Source organism: Suncus etruscus, chromosome 2, assembly GCF_024139225.1.
Source record: "Suncus etruscus isolate mSunEtr1 chromosome 2, mSunEtr1.pri.cur, whole genome shotgun sequence".
Taxonomy (NCBI): Eukaryota; Metazoa; Chordata; class Mammalia; order Eulipotyphla; family Soricidae; genus Suncus; species Suncus etruscus.
The window spans coordinates 39,832,816-39,854,404 of NC_064849.1; the positions used below are offsets into that span (position 1 = coordinate 39,832,816).

At 41.2% G+C, this 21,589-nt stretch overlaps 1 protein-coding gene across 1 annotated transcript in view; it reads right to left on the minus strand.

Moving 5' to 3' along the window:
* ABHD12B (abhydrolase domain containing 12B) overlaps nucleotides 1-1,290 on the minus strand; it is a 33,585-nt gene extending 32,295 nt beyond the window's left edge. Inside the window, exon 1 of the mRNA XM_049768943.1 lies at nucleotides 1,231-1,290. Coding sequence (XP_049624900.1) covers nucleotides 1,231-1,290 — 60 coding nt within the window. The remainder of the gene's footprint in view (nucleotides 1-1,230) is intronic.
* Between the last annotated feature and the right edge of the window lie 20,299 nt (nucleotides 1,291-21,589).

The following is a 21,589-nucleotide window of genomic DNA, read 5'->3' on the forward strand; positions in this document are numbered from 1 at the left end:
TATGAGTTGCGGGGGTTGTTTGTTTGGGAGCCACACACAGTAGTGTTCAGGGGTTATTCCTGGTTCTTCACTCAGAAATTACTCCTTGCAGTGCTAAGGAACTTTATGAAATGCCAGGGATCAAACTCAGGTCAACCATATGTAATGCAAGTGTCTTACCCATTGTACTATCACTCTGGCCTCATGAGGTTTTTTCAATAATGTAATGTTTACATATTCTTAGATATTAACTTGCTTGGGAAGCTTACACTCTAATTATAAGTAAAGGATTTGTACCTATATAAAGCTAAATAGTTATGTGAGAAGCAGTACTGGATAATAAATAAATACAAATTGCACATAATAAAAGGACACAAGTTCAAGAAGAAGTATCTTTGTAAAGAGATCAAATAGAAATCACCCCTGGCAGGCTGGGGGACCATATGGGATGCAGGGAATCAAAACTATTATGCTGAGTGAAATAAGTCAGAGAGAGAGAGAGAGAGAGAGAGATAGAATAGTCTCACTCATCTATGGATTTTAAGAAAAATAAAAGACGTTATTATAATAATGCCCAGAGATAATAGAGATGAGGGCTAGAAGGAGACAGGCTCACAATATGAAGCTCATCACAAAAAGTGGTAAATGCAGTTAGAGAAATAACTACACTGACAACTATCATGACAATGTCAATGAGTGAGAGAAGTAGATTGCCTGTCTCTAATACAAGTGGGGTGGGGAGAGATGGGAGACATTGGTGATGAGAACGTTGCACTGGTGAAGGGGGTGTTCTTTTTATGACTGACCCCCAAATACTATCATGTTTGTAATCATGGTGCTTAAATAAAGATATTATTTTTAAAAAAAAGAGGTCAGACAGGGAGTGCAGAAAAACACAGTTTTGTTGCTTAGAAACAGCCATACAGATTGGAATGAATTCAAAATATATATCCAAGGAGAGAATATTAAAGCTGGAAGACAGATGAGACATTATTTTCCTATACCTCATTTTACATAGAGCAAACCAAAACCCAGAGGGGCCTGGCTGATGGGGTCCAGCTGCATTGTTCTTCATAAAGTAAGAAGCCCACTGTGTACAAGACACAGCAGGTCACACTTATCAAAAGAGCAAGTGGAAAATTATATTTCTGGTCTTCCCGTGCATTTTTGGAGATTGAAGAATTAAAATAGTTAATCAGCAGCTAATAATTTCTGTGAGTAATCAGGGTGGAAGAATTTACCACCACCTACACTGTCCTGTTGTCTCACTGGATTGCACGCAGAAGCTTCTGAAGCAATCTGTACTGTCATTTCGAGGGGACATGACATTAGTCTGCATTTCTGTGAAGTGGAAATGTGGCAGTTGCTTATTTAGACAACACAGACAGGGAGGTAAGAAGAGTTTCAGCTTCAACAAATTTTACTCTTGACTTATACTTGAATGTGTGAATGCTAAATCCTCTTCTAACAATTCAGAATAAGGTTCTTTTCTTGTCCACATTCAGCCTCAGGATAGATAAATAATATAATCGATAAAATGGGTTTTTACCCTAAAGAATGTCAACCAGGAAAAGAGAAAATATTAGTCAAAAAGGGCTGAAGAGATAGCACAGCAGTAGGGTTTTTGCCTTGCATGCAACCAGTCCAGGATGGACAGTAGTTCAAATCCCGGCATCCCATCTGGCCCCCGTGCCTGCCAAGAGCGATTTCTAAGCACAGAGCCAGGAGTAACCCCTGAGTGCCACCAGGTTTGACCCAAAAAAAAAACAAAATAAATTAAATGGGGGCAGGGGGCCTGGGAGAGAGCTGGGACTGATTCCCAGCATTTCATAGACTTCCAATCCCTACCAGAGCACAGAGCTGAAAGTAGACCCTGAGCACTGCCAAGAGTGACCAAAACAAAACAAAACAAAACAAAAAGAGGCAAAAGTCTAGGTAATAAGAACTAAAATCCCTTCCCCTGAAAATGAAGGCACGTTCTTGGAGAAATTGTTGATGGCAGGAATGTAAACCACACCTGGCACTTGGTCTGAGAAGACTATTTTCCAGTTTATTTTATAAATATCTTTATTTAAGCATCATGATTACAAGCATGTTTGTAATCAATACTGCAGTGGTGAAGGAGGGATGTTTATATATACATATCCCTCCTTCACCACTGCAATATTCCCACCACCAATCTCCCTCCTCCCCCATGAGAGGAGATCTTTCAAGTACAGGTTTCATTATGGGCTTTGAAGTCACTGAAGTCATCTGCTTCTCACTGGATAGAATCACAGCAGTGTCCCCCAAGGCAGCCCCATTTCTTTCATTTTCCTCATTTGTGTGAGAGCAAGTGTTCTCCCAGAAGAGCTTGAAATTAATGCATGCCCTTTCTCCCTTTAGTTTGTCAGCAAACAGGGAAAAATTCCAGTGGACTTAGCTGGGTCCCTTCCACACTGGCTCACCTGAGGCATATTTTTATTACAATCAACCTGCCTAGCTTTGCGCACATGGAATAGAGAAGATTTTTCCCTAGAGAAGATTTTCCAATCATAATATATAGTGCAAAAGATATCATGAATTTGAACACTTTCTTTGAATTTAAAAAAAAAAAGCCACTCTACAAAGGCATAGTACTGATATTACTTATTAATGAATATATTTGATACTGTCTTCATCAGGCTCCTAGACATAAGATCTAATAATTCTTTTCAAAGCACAGTCAGTGGTATCCTGATTCAAAGACTAATGTAGAATTTGATTTAGCCCTTCTCTTCTATTGCTCTACCAACCCAAAGGCATTAAAAATAGATACCACAAAGACTCTATTCAGAAAAAGATATTTGCACTTGTATATTCATTGGTGCACTAGGCACAACAGCCAAAATCTAGAGACAACCCAAGTTGTTCATCCAAGAACAGATGACTGGAGAAGCAACTAGGTAAATATATACAATGGAATATTAAACAGATGAAAAGATGAAACTAAGCAATGTGCTGCCTTGTGTATGGATCTAAACACTATCAAGCTGAGTAAAGCTGGTCAGTGGGAGGATAGACATGGAATGATCTCTCATATGTGGGGTACAAAAATATAGGAGTATAACAAAGGCCCAGGGGCAACAGAACCTGAGAACTCATCTTTAGCAGGAAGCTTATCTCTGGTGGATCCATGGGGGGACACTGGGACAAAGGTAGAGAGAAGCAGACATTCAGCAGGAGAGTGTAAGGCTGGAATGTTGTTTTTGTTTTTGATTTGATTTGGGAACACATCCAGCAGTGCTTAGGGATTACTTCTGCCTCTTTGCTCAGGAATGACTCCTGGCCATATTGAGATGTCAGGGATAGAACCCAGGTTGACTGCATGCAAGGCTAACACCCTCCCCACTGTGCTATCACTCCAGCCCTGGCTGAAATGTTTTATACATAAATTCTTCCAGTAATAGTTTTGCAAATCACAATGCCAAAAGTAAAATAGTAAAAATTAAAATGAATGTCAGTGCTTTTCTCCCTCAGTGTGAGAGACAAAAAATATATGCGAGGTGGAGTGGGAGGTGCTCTTCCATTTCCTGGCTCAAAGAGAAGAGGAACTCATCATGAGCAGCTTTTTAACCTAAAGCTTAAGTGGTAAACTGGACCCACATGTTTCAGTGCAAGGATTCCATAGCATTGGGAAGCAGTGTACTGAAAATGTTCAAGTAGAGGGCTAGAATGTCTAACATTCTGTAGCATTGCATTGTGTGAGTCAAGAACCTTGTTGTGTTTCCTGTTATTTGCCCTGTTTTGGAACAATGTGTCCTCCTCACAGTGTATGTGCTATCCAGCATGAGGCATGACACCAGGCCCACAGGAGGTGCTCAAGTGTGGGATTACTGGGATTGAACTATTTCTACCTTATTCAGTATATGTCTTGTTACTCGTTGGTTGGAACCATCTTTGGATGTAGCACTATGAATTGGTGTAGAGACCATCTGATCCCACCTCCAGGTGTAGTCGTTTTCCTCAGATTAAATACCTGTATTGGGAGGAAGTCGGGCTCTTGCGTTTCCGGACCTCCACAAAGCTGGCTGCTTCTTAGGAGCAAAGGGTAAACGTGAGGGAACTCCTGAAAATCCACTTCTCCCTCCATTTGTGTGATTGTGAATTATTCTCTAGACCACCATTCATTTCCAGACTGATGTTTGAACCAGCACTCCAGACTTTATTCAATACTCAGGGTTGCACTATGTAAAATGAATGAGAGGTGGAAAACTTAATCTGTACAGGGCCACAAAATTCCAATCTTCCTGCTCCATACATTTTTCCATGAGTTCCCACTAGCATTTTATGATTGACATTGGAAAAAAAAAAATTCAGGTGCAGGATAAGGTTTGCCAAACAAAACCCAAGGCAAGTTGAGTTGCAAAGGAGGCCTGATACAGGGACCACTGGACTGATCTTTGCCAGCCAGAGCCCAATTCTGAGCATGAAATAGCCATTCAGCCCTGGGTACAAGGGCTGCCCTTCCCTACCTTTTGCCCATCTAAGGGCTCAACAGGTATTTTTTTTCTTTGTAGAGAGTGGACTATAAGATACAATAAATTTAGAGATTATTTAGGCTCCTGATATCTTACAGGTCATATAAGATATCAGCTACCCAATAAGCCAAAGATCTGGAGTTCAGTGCCTTCTACTGCCCTTCATTCACCAAGTGCAATTCCAGCAGAGATCATGAGTAGCGCAACCAAGTGTGTGTATGTATGTGTGCTCCAGTCTTCACACAGTTTAAAGAGGAAGGGCATATATTAATTTTTTTATTTGAGGGGGTGGGCCACACCTGGTAATGCTCAGGGATTACTCTGGGCTATGTGCTCAGAAATTGCTCCTGGCTTTGGGAGACCATATGGGACATCAAATCCAGGTTCGTTCTGGGCAACCGAGTGTAAGGCAAACATCCTATTGCTGTCCTATCACTCCAGCCCCTCTTATTTTGTATTTTATTTATTTATTTATTTTTGAGTGACCACACATAGAAGTGTCTGGGACCTTGTAGAGCTTGGGGGACTATATGAGCTTCTGAGGATCAAATCCTGGTCTGCTGCCTGCAAAGCAAGTACCTTACCTGCTGTGCTATCTGTGCTATTCTGTACCCAAGAATCTTTTTTAATAAGAAATATAAAATATGGCCCTAGTCTCAAAATAATAATAATAATAATATAGTGAGGAAGTCTATTCATTTGTCCAATCTTCACTTATTCTACAAACATATATTCAATATGTGTGCTGTCATTCTTTGTACTGGGAATTTAATGTTTTCAAGACAAACTTTTCTGCTCTCACTATACTGACATAATAGGTAGGGAGGACCAATATAATAAAAGCAATTATACATTTAACCACATAAAGGAACTTGTAATTATGTGCATGAAAAATAATCATTATATTATAAATCACAAAATCATTAAGAGTATTATAAATTGCAGAACCTCCATTTTTAAGTAAAAATTAAAAATTATTAAATGGTTAACAAAAATAATTAACATTAAAAATAATACAAGCACTTTAATAGGCACTTTTATCAACAGTTCTGAGAACTTCTCTAATAAACACACAATTCCTATGGCTTAAAAGCAGATGCATCCTCAGCCCTACATCCAGTCAGACCAAAATTTTTTCTACTTGGAATTTTAGAGCTCCTATATGTAGCCCCAGTCCTCATCTGCTTTTCTATATAAGAAGTCATCTCTGCCTCTAAAGTAAAATGTCAGTGGGAAACTTTGGTCAGAACATCTTTTTTTGGGGGGGGGGGGGGTTGGGATGGAGGGAGTGGTCACACACTCAGAGGTGCTCAGTGGTTACTCCTGGCTCTGTGCTCAGAAATTGCTCCTGGCAGGCATGGGGGACCACATGGGATGCCCGGATTCATACCATGGTCCATCTTGGATCTGCTGCTTGCAAGGCAAGTGCCCTACCACTATGCTATCTCTCTGGCCCCAAGGTCAGAACCTCTTAAATAGTCCAGAAATTCTGCACCTGTTTCTCAATCATGTCTCCTTTTCATAATCTTTCTCATCCTCCAGAGTGAAGAAGCTGGTCTGCATCTTACTCACAAGAGACTCAGACAGATCACAAAGCACAGTGAAGAGCCCACAAAGTGCTTTACTTTCCAGGATTCTGGTTGTGGTGGCCTTTTCTAGTTTGGGTGAAGCGGGGTCACACTCATCAGAACTCAATTCTCTCCTGGTTTTGTGCTCAGGATATCACTCCTGATGGTGCTTGAGGAAAACATATATGGTATCTGGAATTAAACTAGTGTGAGCTGTAGGCAAGACAATCCCCCTTCCTGCTGTACTCCCTCTCTCTCTCTCTCTCCTGCCCTAGCTGCCCTTTTAGACACATGCCCTCCTCAACTGTGCATGTAAGGTATAGACATGGGGTTGGATCTAAGAGCATCTATATCTAATGGATCTTATATGTATTATTGAACTTGACCTGACTTGTTTGGTTGTTTTGGAGGAGATAAAGTCTGGGGCCTCTATCTCAGAGCTACTTCTCAATAGAAAAGCAAAAGATCAATGAGATTCATGGAAAAGTTCTTAGTGGTTTGCTTTAAGCAGATGACTGTGGGAACAGACACCAAGGTTGACACGGCAGTAAATAATCTGGAGGCGGGGAGATTGCTCAAAGGGCTGTAGCAGTGCCTTGTATACATGAGGCCCTGGGTTAGTTCAGTCCCCAGTCTCAAAAGTACCCAACTACGGCTACATTGGCCACGGGGACCACTGTATATAAACAGTATCTTACCAGTGGCCTGAGCATTGAATGGTTTGGCCTGACTGACCAAGTGTCGCTGGCAATGGCCCCTGGGCACTCTAGGCATTGCTTGGGAAGGCCCAGTTCCAAAGAAGAAAAAAGGGAAGAATAATGAGTAGCAAGTAGTCACTTCTGCTAGAGAGGTAATATTAAAGGGATTTCTAAAAACTTTCTACTTAAGGAAGCAGGTTCTTGGCCTAATCAGAATGGGAGTTAGTGTCCAAATTCCAACTAAGACAACATGATTTTCTGTGTAGAACTCAAGAGTCTATGAAGCAACAAAATACCCAGATTGCTATTACATGGATGAGCAAGAAGCAGAAAGAAATGGTACTTGATAGATAAGACCACACACAGCCTGGTCTCCTGTCAGAAGAGAGATCCAATCTGTTTCCGAAGACAAAGGTACCAGATGATCTCAAGCAGGTTGCACCTTTAAAAACTGTAGCAGAGGGCCCGGAGAGATAGCACAACGGTGTTTGCCTTGCAAGCAGCCGATCCAGGACCAAAGGTGGTTGGTTTGAATCCCCGTGTCCCATATGGTCCCCGGGGCCTGCCAGGAGCTATTTCTGAGCAGACAGCCAGGAGTCACCACTCAGCAACGCCGGGTGTGGCCCAAAAACAAACAAACAAACAAAAAAAAAACTGTAGCAGAATACCCCTCTTCACTGGTGCAACATTTTCACCACCAATGTCCCCTTCTTCCCCCACCCCTGCCAGTTTTGGAGACAAGCATTCTTCTTCTCTCATTCTTTAACTTTGTCATGCTAATTGTTCGTGTAGTTATTTCCCTAACAGCGTTCACCACTCTTTGTGGTGAGCTTCAAATTGTGTTCATAACTGAAACCCAACTACAAACATGCTTGTAATCATGGTGCTTCAATATTTATATTTAAAAAAAAAACTTGAATAAAACTAATTTGAATTCAGAATAAAAAATCAAAACTATCAGAAATTATCTCAAATCAGAGGCCTTTTGTGTAAACTTTCTACCATCCTGTTTATAGGGTTTTAATTAGAAAGTATAAAATATGGGGACCGAAGCAGTGGCACAAGTGGTATGGTGTCTGCCTTGCACGTGCTAACCTAGGATGGACCACAGTTCGATCCCCCGGCGTCGCACATGGTCCCCCAAGCCAGAAGCGATTTCTGAGCTCATAGCCAGGAGTAACCCCTGAGCATCACCAAGTGTGACCCAAAAACCAAAACCGAAAAAAAAAAAAAGAGAGAGAGTATAAAATTTGAAGTTCACCACAAAGAGTAGTGGTGCAATTAGGGAAATAATTACACTAACAACTATCATGGCAATCTTATTGCCATGGCAATCTCACTCATTAAAGTGAGAGAAGTAGAATGCCTGTCTCAAATACAGGCAAGGGCTGAAAAAGAGGGAGAGGGAGCATTGGTGGTGGGAATGTTGCACTAGTGAAGGGGGGTGTTCTGTTTATGACTGAAACCCAACTACAATCATGCTTGTAATCATAGTACTTAAATAAATATTTTATATATTAAAAAAAGAAAAGAAAGTATAAAATAGGGGCTGGAGTGATAGCACAGCAGTAGGGCATTTGCTTTGCATGCACTGACCCAGGACAGACCTGGGTTCGATCCTCGGCATCCTATCTGGTCCCCCCAAGCCAGGAGCTATTTCTGAGCACATAGCCAGGAGTAACCCCTGAGCATCACCGGGTATGCCCCCCCCAAAAGAAAATATAAAATAAACTCTATCCACATCAATGGATAAGTTATGTGGCTTTTCTGGAAGGGACTATCATTAGTAGAATTTAAAATTGCAAGTATACTCATAAACACTCCAAGGATTAAAATTTACCCTCCAGCCACGATACAATGAATTGTAAAAGAGAAAGGCTGTTTAATGTTCTAAAATAAAAGACTGTTGGAAAATCACCAGGTTTATACAGCTCTCAGTAAGCCACTAATCATTACTTTAATTCTATATCGTTTAGTACCTGGGAGCTAATTGACTGGTAGAGATTTTCCATTTATTTGCAAAGCGGAAATTTGGCACTTTCCTGGTTGTGGTTTTCAGATCTGACACGTGGGGGCAGCAATGAACCAGTGAGGAGGAGAAACAAAGGTGGCAAGAGTTTGGCTACGAGATACTGAGATGGCAGTCAGATCAGTTTAAAAATCATTCCAACCAAACAAAAACACCTTTTTTAATGAAATATTCGAAGAATTGACTCTTCTAACATGTGTTTTCTCTTTCCCTTTAGTCCCATGGACCATATTTTGTTTGTTTGTTTTTGTTTTGGGGCCACACCCCGTGACACTCAGGGGTTACTCCTGGCTATGCGCTCAGAAATCTCTCCTGACTTGGGGGACCAAATGGGTCTCCGGGATTCGAACCACCTTCCGTCCTGGATTAGCTGCGTGCAAGGCAAACGCCCTACCGCTGTGTTATCGCTTCGGCCCCTCCATGGACCATATATAGCAAATTTTCTGTCATGGGAAACTTTGCACTTACTGCAACTGCAGATGCTGGAAACTAAGGGGCCACTTGGTCCTTCCACCTCCTAAGGTACTGGGGACAGAGCTCGGAGTAAAAGTGGAGGGAAGGAGCTAAGCTTGTTGAGGACAGGCTGGGCCACTAGAAGAGAGTCTCGGGAAACGACCTCCCAGAGGGCGGGGGTTGGATGGGGAGGGATCTGAGTTCTTTCCAAGCCACACACACGGCCCAGGGGAACAAGAGGCTTTGGTGACGCCATGACAGCCGGTAAATTTTAGCTTTAGACTTCGCCAGCTGCCCTGGCCAGCCAGGGCTTTGCCATCGCACAGCTGCTGCTCTGCAATGCCATGTTCGGGCCTCCAGGTGCTGAGCTTCCTTCGGCCTTTGTTGGGCAGTGATGCAGCGAAAGAGGGATGGTGACAGCTTGAAAGGGGGTGGGAGTGTTGCATGCTGCGGGGGAACCCGGGCAGGGGGCGCGAAGATTCCTCCAGTGACTCCTGGGGGGTTGCTGCGAGCTCACAGCAATGCGCAACCGCGTAGAGCCCTACCCACCCCACCCCAATCATTTTCTTTTCCTTCTTTTTTTTTCTTCCAGTTTGCTTACAAATGTATTCGAGTCTACAAAAGCTCTAGGGAAAATGGAGTTACTCAATCCATTTTTGTTAACCCTGCTTGAGTAATTTCCATTTCACTTAAAATTCGAAAAATAATTTCTTAAAGCTCATCGATTGATTTTAAAGTAAAGGAGTCTGGTTTTTAAGAGTTTCCATCACAGTTATCTTCCCACATCCATCAGATCTTCTACAATGACTTGATTTGCAGGACTGACTAAACCTACCTGAAACATTCCATTTTTCCACCTTTTTTTCTAAGTCTGTGATGAGAATGAGACTCCAGCACCCAGAATGAGAGGAGACCAGTGAGTGCATCACTGCCTCAGAGTTCCAGCAGCCTCTTTATGGCCCCTCTTGCCTTTTTTCTCCTCTCCCAACCACACAAGTCCCATCTATAAAAAATTAATTAATTAATTAATTAATTAATTAATTAATTAAATAAGCAAGTAAAAAAATAAATCTGCATTAAGAATAACCATGAGGAGCCTGAGAGATAGCATGGAGGTAGTGCATTTGCCTTACATCCAGAAGAACAGTGGTTCGAATCCTGGCATCCCATATGGTCCCCCTGTGCCTGCCAGGAGCAAATTCTGAACGCAGAGCAAGGAGTAACCCCAGAGCACTGCTGGGTGTGACCCAAAAACAAAACAAAACAAAACAAAAAAAGAATAACCATGAAATGTCCTTACTGCGAAACATTGATGAAAATAAAGAACTGCCAAACTCTTAGAGGATTAACAATCCAATAGATCCCAACTCAGTATTAATACAGTGCCACTGGCCTAGTTTCAGTTTTCAAAACCTGTTTCCTCATTTATGACAGGCCACCTGCCAACAGCTCTGTGGCCTTCCACAGTATTCTTGTCTCAAGTTCCTCTGCTTCTAATTTTTGCTTACTCACTGCACTACCTGAAGACAATTGATTTGGGTGGTGGGGGTGGTTTGGGCTACACTTGGTGGTGCTCAGGGCTTACTCCTGGCTCTATGCTTAGGTGGGTCTCAGTACTGCAATGCTAGAAACTGAACCTAGGTAGTTTGCATGCCACAAACACTTCATTAACAGTGCTAGCCCTGTGAAAATACAATTGATACCAGGATGATGTCAAGAAGCATTTGATTCTACTACTGGACAGAAGAATAAGAGATCTGCAATTCAAGAAGCTATAAATTTTCCTCTTCTTCATCCTATTAAGGGAGCGATATGCATACACATATGTGTGTGTGTGCGTGTAGGAATGATCAGAGAGAGCTGTACCCCAGAGTTGTAGTAACAATGAAAAGCAATGAGTACACACTGCCAGAGAGTTTTACTAATCGTTTGTATTGAAGGACTAGCATGTGCTGTTAGCTATACCAATAGTGCTGAGAGGTATTTCCTGGCTCTTTGCTTAGCAGGAAACCCTGGTGGAACTTAAGAAACCATATGTGGTGACTGGTAGGCTGCATGCAAAGAAAGCACCTTATGGCCTGTGTTCTCTCTCCTGCCCATTGTCTTCTATTTTTTATTCCTTAAGCAAAGCCCTAAGTTCCTCTTATGCATAGAAGAAATAATCAAGTGAAATGAAGGAAGAGAATGTCCTCCAAAATCAGAAGACTCTGCAGCACTCTCAAGTCTCTCTATAAATCCTTTAGTCCTCCCCTCCAGCATGGCCTCCATGCATGGCCTCTTCTCTGCTCACAACACAAGTCACAATGTTCTCATGAATAAGTCCCTAAGCACAGCCATGCCTCAGGGCTGAGCAAAGTCACAGCAATGCCAGCCATAGCAGTATACAACTTCTTTTCAAGGTTCAAGGAGGCCAGTATTGCACTGAGCAATCCCAATTGGTTCCCAAGTTGGAATATCACAGAAATTTTTTTTTCCATATTCAGGAGTGAAAGATGTTTCTTCCAAGACATGAGTAAGTGGAGAGCCTCCTACAGCTACTGTGTCCCTACTCTGTGTCACTGCCCCCAAAAAGCTCTGATAGCTATCTCCTCCTGGATGTCACCTGCTCCTTCTCAAGGAGATCAGCGCCACCTGTCCACCTGTTCCATCTGCAGGGCGGCGTGTGAAGAGCTGAGTGCAGCGGGGCAGGAGCATAGTACAGTGTGGTGGGGCCCCCCATTACCCTTCCTCCCTATGGAAACCTCAGTCTCCTGACCAAGATAAAAGTCAACAGGTTGGCTAATGTGAGACCTACACAGAGCACCAGGTCAGGGTACAGAAGGAAGAGAGCTAAATAAATACCTGAATGCCTTTATTCTCGGTACCACTAGTGGACCCCAAGTATCATCAGGCTTGACCCCCAGGACAAATATCAGTGGAACTGGCCCAGGAGAGGTAGCCAAAGGGACTGTGTATTCTGAAATGCTGATGCTCAGTCACTGCTCCCTAAGTGTGAGGACACCAAGAGCAAAGCCTAACGTCCCAGCCCTGGCGCTCACTCCATCCATCATCACAGACCTGTCAGGAAACACAATTCATTTTCTGCAATAGATTATGAATAATTTCTTCCATTGACTTTTAACACATGTTTCCTGTAGTATTTCTATCCAGTGTGTCTCTCTAGACAAATCTAGGCAAAATTTGATGTTCTAAGGTGGGGGTAGAGCGGGGTCAAACCCATGTCTCACTCATGTAGAACCTTATTGACAAGACACATCCTGCTTCTGAGTCTTCGAACATAATTGGAGTCCCTGAGCTATGGCTGCTGCTGGACAAAATAAAATCTGATTTTAGGTAATTTACCAATGGGGATCAAAACTGGGTGGGGGATATTTGTGATCTATATTGCTAAGTTTATTTCCCAGAGAGATGAATTATTTCAAAGAAAAGAAAGTATGTCAGTGTAACTAAAGTCAGGGCCAGTATGCTCTCAGTCAGGACCCCACACCACAGATTTTTTTTCTTCTACTGTTCCTGAAAAGATAAAGATGCTTAAGTTCTTGCTCCACCATTGCAATTACTTTTGTTCAAAGAGAATTAAAGGCTCTGGTGTCCTTGGAGACCAGTTTCCTGAGGAATGGACTGAAGTTTTCTTTCTCTGCTCAGTGCCTTGTCCTTCCCCCTCACTCATTGTCTTTGTCTCCTCTCTCTCTCTCTCTCTCTCTCTCTCTCTCTCTCTCTCTCTCTCTCTCTCTCTCTCTCTCTCTCTCTCGCTCTCTCGCTCTCCCGCTCTCTTGCTCTCTCTCTTTCTCTCTTTCACTCTCCTCTCTCACTTTTCTCTCTCTCTCTCTCACACACACACACACACACACGCATACACACACACACACACACACACACACACTCATCTCAGTTATTTTTTTTCCTCTTTTTCAGGAATATAATGCTTTCAGACCTAGTAATTGTCTGGGAAAGGAATCAATATGGGACTACACAGAAAAACAGATTAATATAAATCCACATATTATGCAATAGACTGAAAAGAAATTTGTCAGGGAGAGTGAACAAGATTAGTCCCTCTTTATTTAATACGTTGTTTGATTTTCTTTTTACATCATTCACCCCCACAGACAATGTCAAACATCCACTCTGTGAAATTGCCTCTGTGCAATTCTTGGATGGAATTGGGGAGGGAGTCATTATCTGGGGAGCAACTCATATATGTGGGTAACAACTAAATGACGAACAAACTTTGAGTGACATGATTGGGGACCAGAATCCAGAGTCAGCCCAGCCCCGTCCTTCCTGCTCAGTTAGAAAATTTCTCTCAGGAGGAAGAGATGCCTGAATCAAGTTTTGGTTGGCTGTTTGTCACACCCAGAAGTGCTCAGAACTTATTTCTGGCTCTTTTCTTAGAGATCACTCCTGGCAGGGCTCAGAATACCATATATGGAGCTAGGGATTGAACTTGGAAGACCAAGGGGAGGAAGACCTCCCCAATGAACTATCTCTCAGGTTCCATAACCAATTTTTAAAGGGGCTGTGAGCTATGCTGAGGAGAGAAAGGCCCTTTCTTGGCAGGAGATGTGTAGATCCTCTCCTCCTTGACTCTATTCTGAGCCTCTCACAGGGACTCTAGCACTCAATTTTCCTAGCTCTGCAGGCCAACTTATTTTTCTTCAATGTGAAAGCTGAGGTCTGAGACACAGGGGCTGAGGCTCTCCAAGTTCACTCAGTTAGGAAGTGGTAGAGCGAAGCTTTGAGCAATCTTGCTGCTAAACTCTTGTTTAGCCTACATTGGGCTGTGAGGTAGGGTGGGGGGAGGGAGTGAAGGGTGAACAGACACTGCTGCAAGAACTGGGTTGAAAAAGTAGATGAGGCATGATGCTGTTGTAAGTAAAGAGGAGGCCTGATGCTGGATGCTTAGAGAAAGGCATGAGTAAGGTGAATGCAGGATCATTGCAATAGGTACAGGCCTAAAAGAAAAGGGTCAAGTCAGCTAAGATGCCTCTGGGGATGCTGTGTAGACATCATGACATAAACTAGATAGTGGCTAGAGGAAGGGAATGGAGAAGGTGATTCAGTGCTTTAAATGCCATTAACTGGCATAGAACTCAGGGTCTGCAGTGCTGCCTTCCACATGACTGATGCACCTGTCTTCATTATTGGTGTTGGACAAGGACAGCAGGAGCATTAACAATATTCATAGCTTAGTCCCTCTGAGACATTAGAACTCTGTCACTGCACATTGCAGTTGTATTTATTGCATTTGTCACGTTAGGAAGCAGGAGTGGGGCTCCAATAGCAGAGCACATGCTTTGTATGTGGAAGACCCTGGGGATAATCGCTGGGACTATATTCCCCTCCTACAAGCACTGCTGTGTGTAATCCTATGCACAATAATTTATGACTAGATATGACACAGGACCTGTGTGTTTAATACTATGCTTGAATATATTACATGTATGACTACATTAAAATTTTATAATTTTGGAAACTATATTGAAAATCGATTTTTGAGCCAAGAAGATGGTTCAAAGGACTGGAGCATGTGGGAGCCCAAGGTCATTAACAATAGTACAAACCATAGTCTCTAAAAGAAAACAAATGAAGAGAGAGATAAAAGTAAAAATACCTGTTTCAGAGGCAATCTGGGAATAGGATGAGCAGGAAACTGGGATCACTGGTGGTGAGAAATGTACACTGGTGACAGATAGTATACATAGTAAGACTGAAAACAAATCATGAACAATTTTGTAACCATGATCTTTAAATAAAAGGGGGGGAATAAAATACTTAAAACAAAAAAAGAAGCATTATTCAGAGACCAGAGATGCTTCCCAAGTCTCCACTATATTGTCAAGAGGATTAAACAAACAAACAAAAAAGCTTCAGACCACTTGACATAACAGCAAATAAATTCAACCATTAGGTAGGCAGAGAGGAGTGCAAGAAAAAGCAGAAAGCTTGAGTCCTGCACCATTGATGAAGCTTCTCTTCTGGAGGACAGAGGAATTAGGAAGGGAGAGACTTGGCAAGGACTAAAGTGCAGTGTCTGTGTTCGTGAAGATGCTGGGGGAGAAGTGTATACAATAGCAGCTCTCCAGAGGAAAGATAGAAGTGCTGCAGATAGAGCATATGGAGGAAGCAAGTAAGTGTGAAAATACAGAGAAGTGTGCCTGAAGTCTCCAATACTGGAAACTGAGGGATCTGCAGCAGGGAGATGGGAGCAGAAAAGACCAACCTCTGGAGCCAGACAAGAGGAAAAAGCTAGAAGAATTGGCCTTGAGAAGCCCTGTACACTAGGAGATCACACAGGTTGAGCCAAAAATAAAAGAAATTAAAATAAGAAAAATTGCATGCATAAAATAGGAAGGATTGGCTAACAAGATCTAAATGAACAGATATATGTATATATGTATATATATATATATATATTAGTTCTGCCATAGGTATCCGTGATATTTCAAACCAGATATATTAAATAGTGCCCAAATGTAATGACTAAAGAATTTTAGAGAATTCTAAAGGTTCAGTTGAGAGTTGAAGTTCAAATTTTATATTAGTACCCTGTCAGCATGATCATGTGATTTTCTTCAATAAGATTCAAAGACAAAAGGATCAAATGAGACAGTGAAACCAACCCCAACAGACAGGAGGTCTGCTCATCACCTGTGCCAGCAAGTATAAAGCAGGAGGGAAACCATGACTGGCATTATGTTTGTTCCTGAAGTGTCCTTGAAACCAAGAACTCTGGGTCTGTGGGGAGATGAATGAGGGGGATGGCTGGCAGGGGGAAGGGAAGTCCCTGCTGCCTTATTTATTGAGAAAACTGAAGCGGGGTGAAGATGTTAAGTAATTTTTTTTTTTTTTGGTTTTGGGTCACACCCGGCAACGCTCAGGGGTTACTCCTGGCTCTATGCTCAGAAATCGCCCCCGGCAGGCTCGTGGAACCATATGGGATTCCGGGATTCAAACTGATGACCTTCTGCATGAAAGGCAAATGCCTTACCTCCATGCTATCTCTCCGGCCCTGAAGATGTTAAATAATAAGGGACAAAGATTGAGGACAGAAATTTCAGTGCAAGATTTTAAAGGTGAAGCAGTTCTAGGTGATAACAAGGTCTTGTAACAGGATAGGAGATATTGAGAGTAAGTGAATATCACCTATGAGACATAAGTCAGGAGAAAATTTTCTATTGTGTGAGTTAGGCAATAATGTACACAATTATCAGCAGGAGTCAAATTTTAAGCTATAAATTTTACTTTGAATATCACATTATATTTAAATATCACTTTCTCCAAGATCACTTTTAATTGAAAATACTTGATTTACAATAATTCTAAATTAACCATTCTCCAAATAAACATTCAAATACATCATTACAATTTATAAAATTGGGGCGGTGAGTTATGCTTATTGTCAGTTTTATTCTGTTCGCTTGTCAATAAATACACACTGAAGGAATCCTACATAGCTACAGATTAAGGTGCCCTTTGAGATGCTATTGAAAAATTCATATTTTCTTTCGTGCTATATATATCATGAAAGAGACTCCACAAATTCACATTCTATGGTTCCCAGACATTCCATAAACACATAAGTATAACATAAACAATGGTAGTGCAGTGAAAATCACAGATATTTCCAGACACCCTATCCGTGATGTTTACAAATGAAAATTATTATTTTTAGAGAAACAAAAATGTTACTGGGTATTTGCTGTTGAAATTGTAATGTTCAGGGGGATGGGAGTGGGGAGTAAGATTTCCCAATCTGATGCAACTCAAGATAGGCAAAGATGTTTTGTTTTAAAGATATTTCATCCAGTTCTTAGCCTGACATATTAAAAAGAGAGAGAGAAACAACATTCCAGACCAATTGTCGGAAGCAATAAATAGATTATATTCTTCTTTAAAACACATAATGAAAGTACTAACTTCTATGCTTTATTAATCTCAAATAATGTCTCACAGAAACCCAGGAAGGCTTTGACCTTTTGGGCTTTCCAGCCAGGGAAAAGCAATTTCTCTTTCCCTGCTTCAGAATGCAAGTTATAGGCCCTGAGCAGGGTGATGGGAAGGAAAAGGAAAAGAATCAGTGACAGGGCCTACACATGGAGTCATTTTCAGACATTTTCTAGAACTAGGGAAATAGTTTTGCCCTTTCCATTTTTCCGTCTCTCCCAGACAGATGGAGCACGTGTGACAAAACCAACCCAATGCAGAGGCTGCAATCTGGGATATTAAAAATAAAAGCTTTTCCAAATCTTCACAAGCTCCTTCAGAAAACACTTCCATCTGAGTGTTAAAGCATGTACAGTGGTGTCTAAAAATGGAGAAAAGATGCAGAGGTGCCCCAAGGTTCTTATTTCAAGCCCAGTCAGCATTAATATTTACTTCTCAGAAAGGGCCTTTTATACACTTAGCAGACATGACCAAATATAGTTACATGTAGAGTAAGGGGGTGGGAGATGTTTCAATGGGGTTTTCAATTAAACATCTTAATATAAAAATGCTAAATTAAATCCACAAAGAAGACAGACCTTCCCAAATTCACAACCAGGATTCATGATACCAGGTATAATGTTAATATTTCAAATAACACAAATCTTCTGTGTGATTAAATCATTAAATGAAAATAGCTAGATTGATTCTAACCTATATTCTTTACCTTTACTATAAGCTTTATAATGGGAGCATATATTTTACATTTTATATGCATCCTATATTTTACAGTTGTATAATATTTAAGATTTGTATTTTCATAACGTTTAAAATAGAAACCTATGGATCTTGGCTCCTGTATTTTCATTTTCTCTATAATACTAATGTATTCCAAACCACATGTAATTTCACATTCTCTAGGAGTAGATTAAACTTCACCAGATTATGTTCAAATATCATTGTACCATTGCCACACTCCAAAGACTACATCAATACTTAATTAAATGTAAATAATATTAATCTTTCTCTTTCCACTGGAGAATTTAAGAAAATTGTTTGAACTATATTACTGATAGAAATTAAATGGAAATTACTTATTTCTAAATTGTGGGTGCTGAGAATGCAGCCCTGAACAAGGTGAACAAAGCTGTTCAGTCTAACAGGAAAATTGCCAACAGCCTCTTCAACAAACACAGGAACAAACAAACCATTTCAGACCATAGCAAGTAGGGAAGGAAATCTGCTAATAGCATAGAGGGCAGCCAGAAGAGGGTGAGGGGCAGGGGGCAGGGGAGGGAAAGGAGACTACTGTACAGAGAGCAGAGGACCCAGTGCATAAACAAATCAACAGCTTGTTATGGGAAGGAGCTTGTGTTTATGTAGGAGAGAGAAACCACTATTACACACATGTTCTCTCTCTCTCTCTCTCTCTCTCTCTCCCCCCACCCCCATTTAAGTCTCTCTCTCTCTCCCCCACCCCCATTTAAGTCTCTCTCTCTCTCTCTCTCTCTCTCTCTCTCTCTCTCTCTCTCTCTCTCTCTCTCCCCCCCCCACCCCCATTTAAGTCTAAGTCCTCCCACATGTTAGTCTCTTGTCCTTGGATGGAGTCTACCAATTTTTGTGTGCCTGTTTCCTGCTCTGTAAAGGAGAAATGATGGGAATCGCATCTGCTTCAAAAAGGGAGACGTAAGCAAACGACTATATACAAAATGCTGAGAATGGTACGAGATGGAGCAAATACGATGTAGGACGAGCTAGTAACATCCTCATTATCCTGCCTCTTTCCCTAACACATCACCCTCGTTTCATGGTTGTGAAATAAAACATCGTTATCTGATCAATAGTCATTCATTATCCTCCAAACCTTGAAGTATGTGTCCAGGTAGATGGGTTATTAGGAGAGGGCATAGCAAGGTCAGTACCCAAAAAGAAGTGGGGAAAAGTGATGAGGTGTCAGAGATAAAGAGACACTTAATAAGTTGTGATTAATTTACTCTGAATAATGCATTGAAATGAAGACATTTTTAAGAGCATTATTTGGATTAAGTTACTAACTATCCTGAGGGTCAGCTCACTGACCAGGAAGTGTGTGGTGTAGGCAGAGGGAAGAATGTGTATTTCAGTGACAATTTACTGGGAGCTAAGGCTCTGCACCTCATCACCTTTACTCCATAGTTTTTAGTTGCTTCAACTTTTAAGAGGTTTACAAGTCAGAATAGACTATATTGATAATAGCAACAGAATTTAGCAGCTGAAAAGGAAATTTATTTCTTGTTCATGCAACAGATGTACTTAAAAAGGACAAGAAAGCCTACTGATTGGTGCTACTGAGTAACCACTCTGGCATTAGCTCCATCTCATGTGCTTCCTCAAAATCAGGGGCCTGAGAGATAGCATGACAAACTATGTGTGGGCTGTAGAAGATTCTACCTGGAAATGACCAATTATGCTGTCATATTTCATTGGCATATAGATGATGCATGGGCTAAAATGTAAGAGCACATACAATCTTTCTGCAGAGAAGTGCAATGAATATTTCGGAACAAGCCATTGCAAAGAGTTAACTGAAAATTAGAAAAAATAAACTCACCTAAAAGCAATAATCCAATAAAGGGATTATTTTCTCAGCAGCAAAAAGTCTGGTGTTGGATTATAGCCTAGTCAATAAAGCCAGCAGCTCTTAAAGGCCTTGAGGAACTCACTTTGTTTTCATCTTTCTACTTTACTACCTTTAGGACATTAACAACATCTCCCTATAAGATCGCAAGAGGACTGCATTAGTGCCAATCATCACATGTAGACCCTGTCCATTAGCCTTTGATTATTAAAAAGATCTTTCCAGAATTAAATCACAAGGAAGATCACCTCCTGGAATGAGAAAAGGTTCATTTTACCTTTGCACAAATAACTCTGACTTCTGTAACTAATCATAAAAAGTCATGAAAATGGAATATAGTTTTGCCAATTATGGTAAACTCCCTTATTCAGTGTGTAAATAAAGAAGGACCACAATGTCCCTTCATGAAAAGCCTTCATTTGTGCTTACGCAACTATTCACAGTGGAAAAAATATGGGCAAATAAAGCAAGCAAAACAAGCACTTAATAGGGAAGGATCATTTACCTAGGGTCAGCGAAATAAGATACTACTTTGGATTGATATTACATCCGTCTCAAAAGAGTTAGCTCAAAGAATTCACCATTCCCCTTCTTTGTGACACACCTTTCCCTCCCCAGCCTAAACAATCTTTTTTCATCATTTTACTACCATATTTTATTGCTATTATCTGTGTACCTTTCTGTCTCCACCTGAAAGACTGGAAGCACTTTGAAAGATATGGTTTGGTTGTTGAAAGGTATGTCTATTCATGTGCATTCACAAATAATAAGGGGTAACATTAATTATTGTCTCACCGTGTAAAAGAGCCCACTCTAACTTCAAATGAATTAATTCTAGGTTAGATAGGGCTTTCCCAAGTGATTCTCAGGAGGCAATCACTCCCAAGAATTATCAGACAACTAGGATAATGGTCCAATGTGAGAGCCCACTGTAGTGCTGGGGGTTACCTGGGCCACCCTAACAGTGCTGGGGCTGGGGAGGGGGGGGCTCTAGAGTTCCACTTAGTAATGCTTGGAAGACAATGTGGTGCCTGGAGTCAAAGCATGTCTGGCCTTAGGCAATGAGCAAGAAGTACTTTGAAACAAGGATCCAGTCAGTGAGGGCTCCCGGTATAAGAGCACAGATAATCCTTTCCTTATAGTAGGACAGGAATTGCTGTCCAAGCTTTCCCCCATTCACTATTTCTGGTCCTAAACGAATTCATTCTGGTTTTGTTTGATTAAATCACACCCAGTGATACACAATTAAATCCTCTTTCCCCTAAACTCTTTAGTTCTCTATTATTTCCAAAGGTAATTTGGCTTCTGGAATCTTCCACTTACCTAGGATTACAAGTGTTCTTTTCGGAGTTTAAAGGGTTTCCCAAGAGAAGAGTTTAAAGGCAACAACATTACAGAGCCAAGGCCTAGATGTTACCATATAATCTATTTAGTATTTGAAACCATGTGTCTTATATAAAGTAGCTCTTTTTTCAAACTGAAACATTTTTAATCATTTGGATTTGAGCTTTTCCTCTAATTGTGGCTTATTTGAAATGTCAAGGCAATGCAGGCCGCCAGTTCCACATGGGTATATCGACTTATTTTTTAAAAACCATTGCAAGGCCATAAGTAAGTGAATGGCAATAATTAATAGCCAGGAAATGGCCACAGTGAGTTGATGGAACTTCAGCAGTCCCTAACTGTGTGTTACATTAGACAGATAATAGGCAGTGAACACTAAAAGCACTATTTGTCTTCCTTTCATTCAGCTCCATTGTCATAGGACCCAGCTTTCAGAGATTACTGCTAGAGCCATACAAATTGAATACATCAGACCT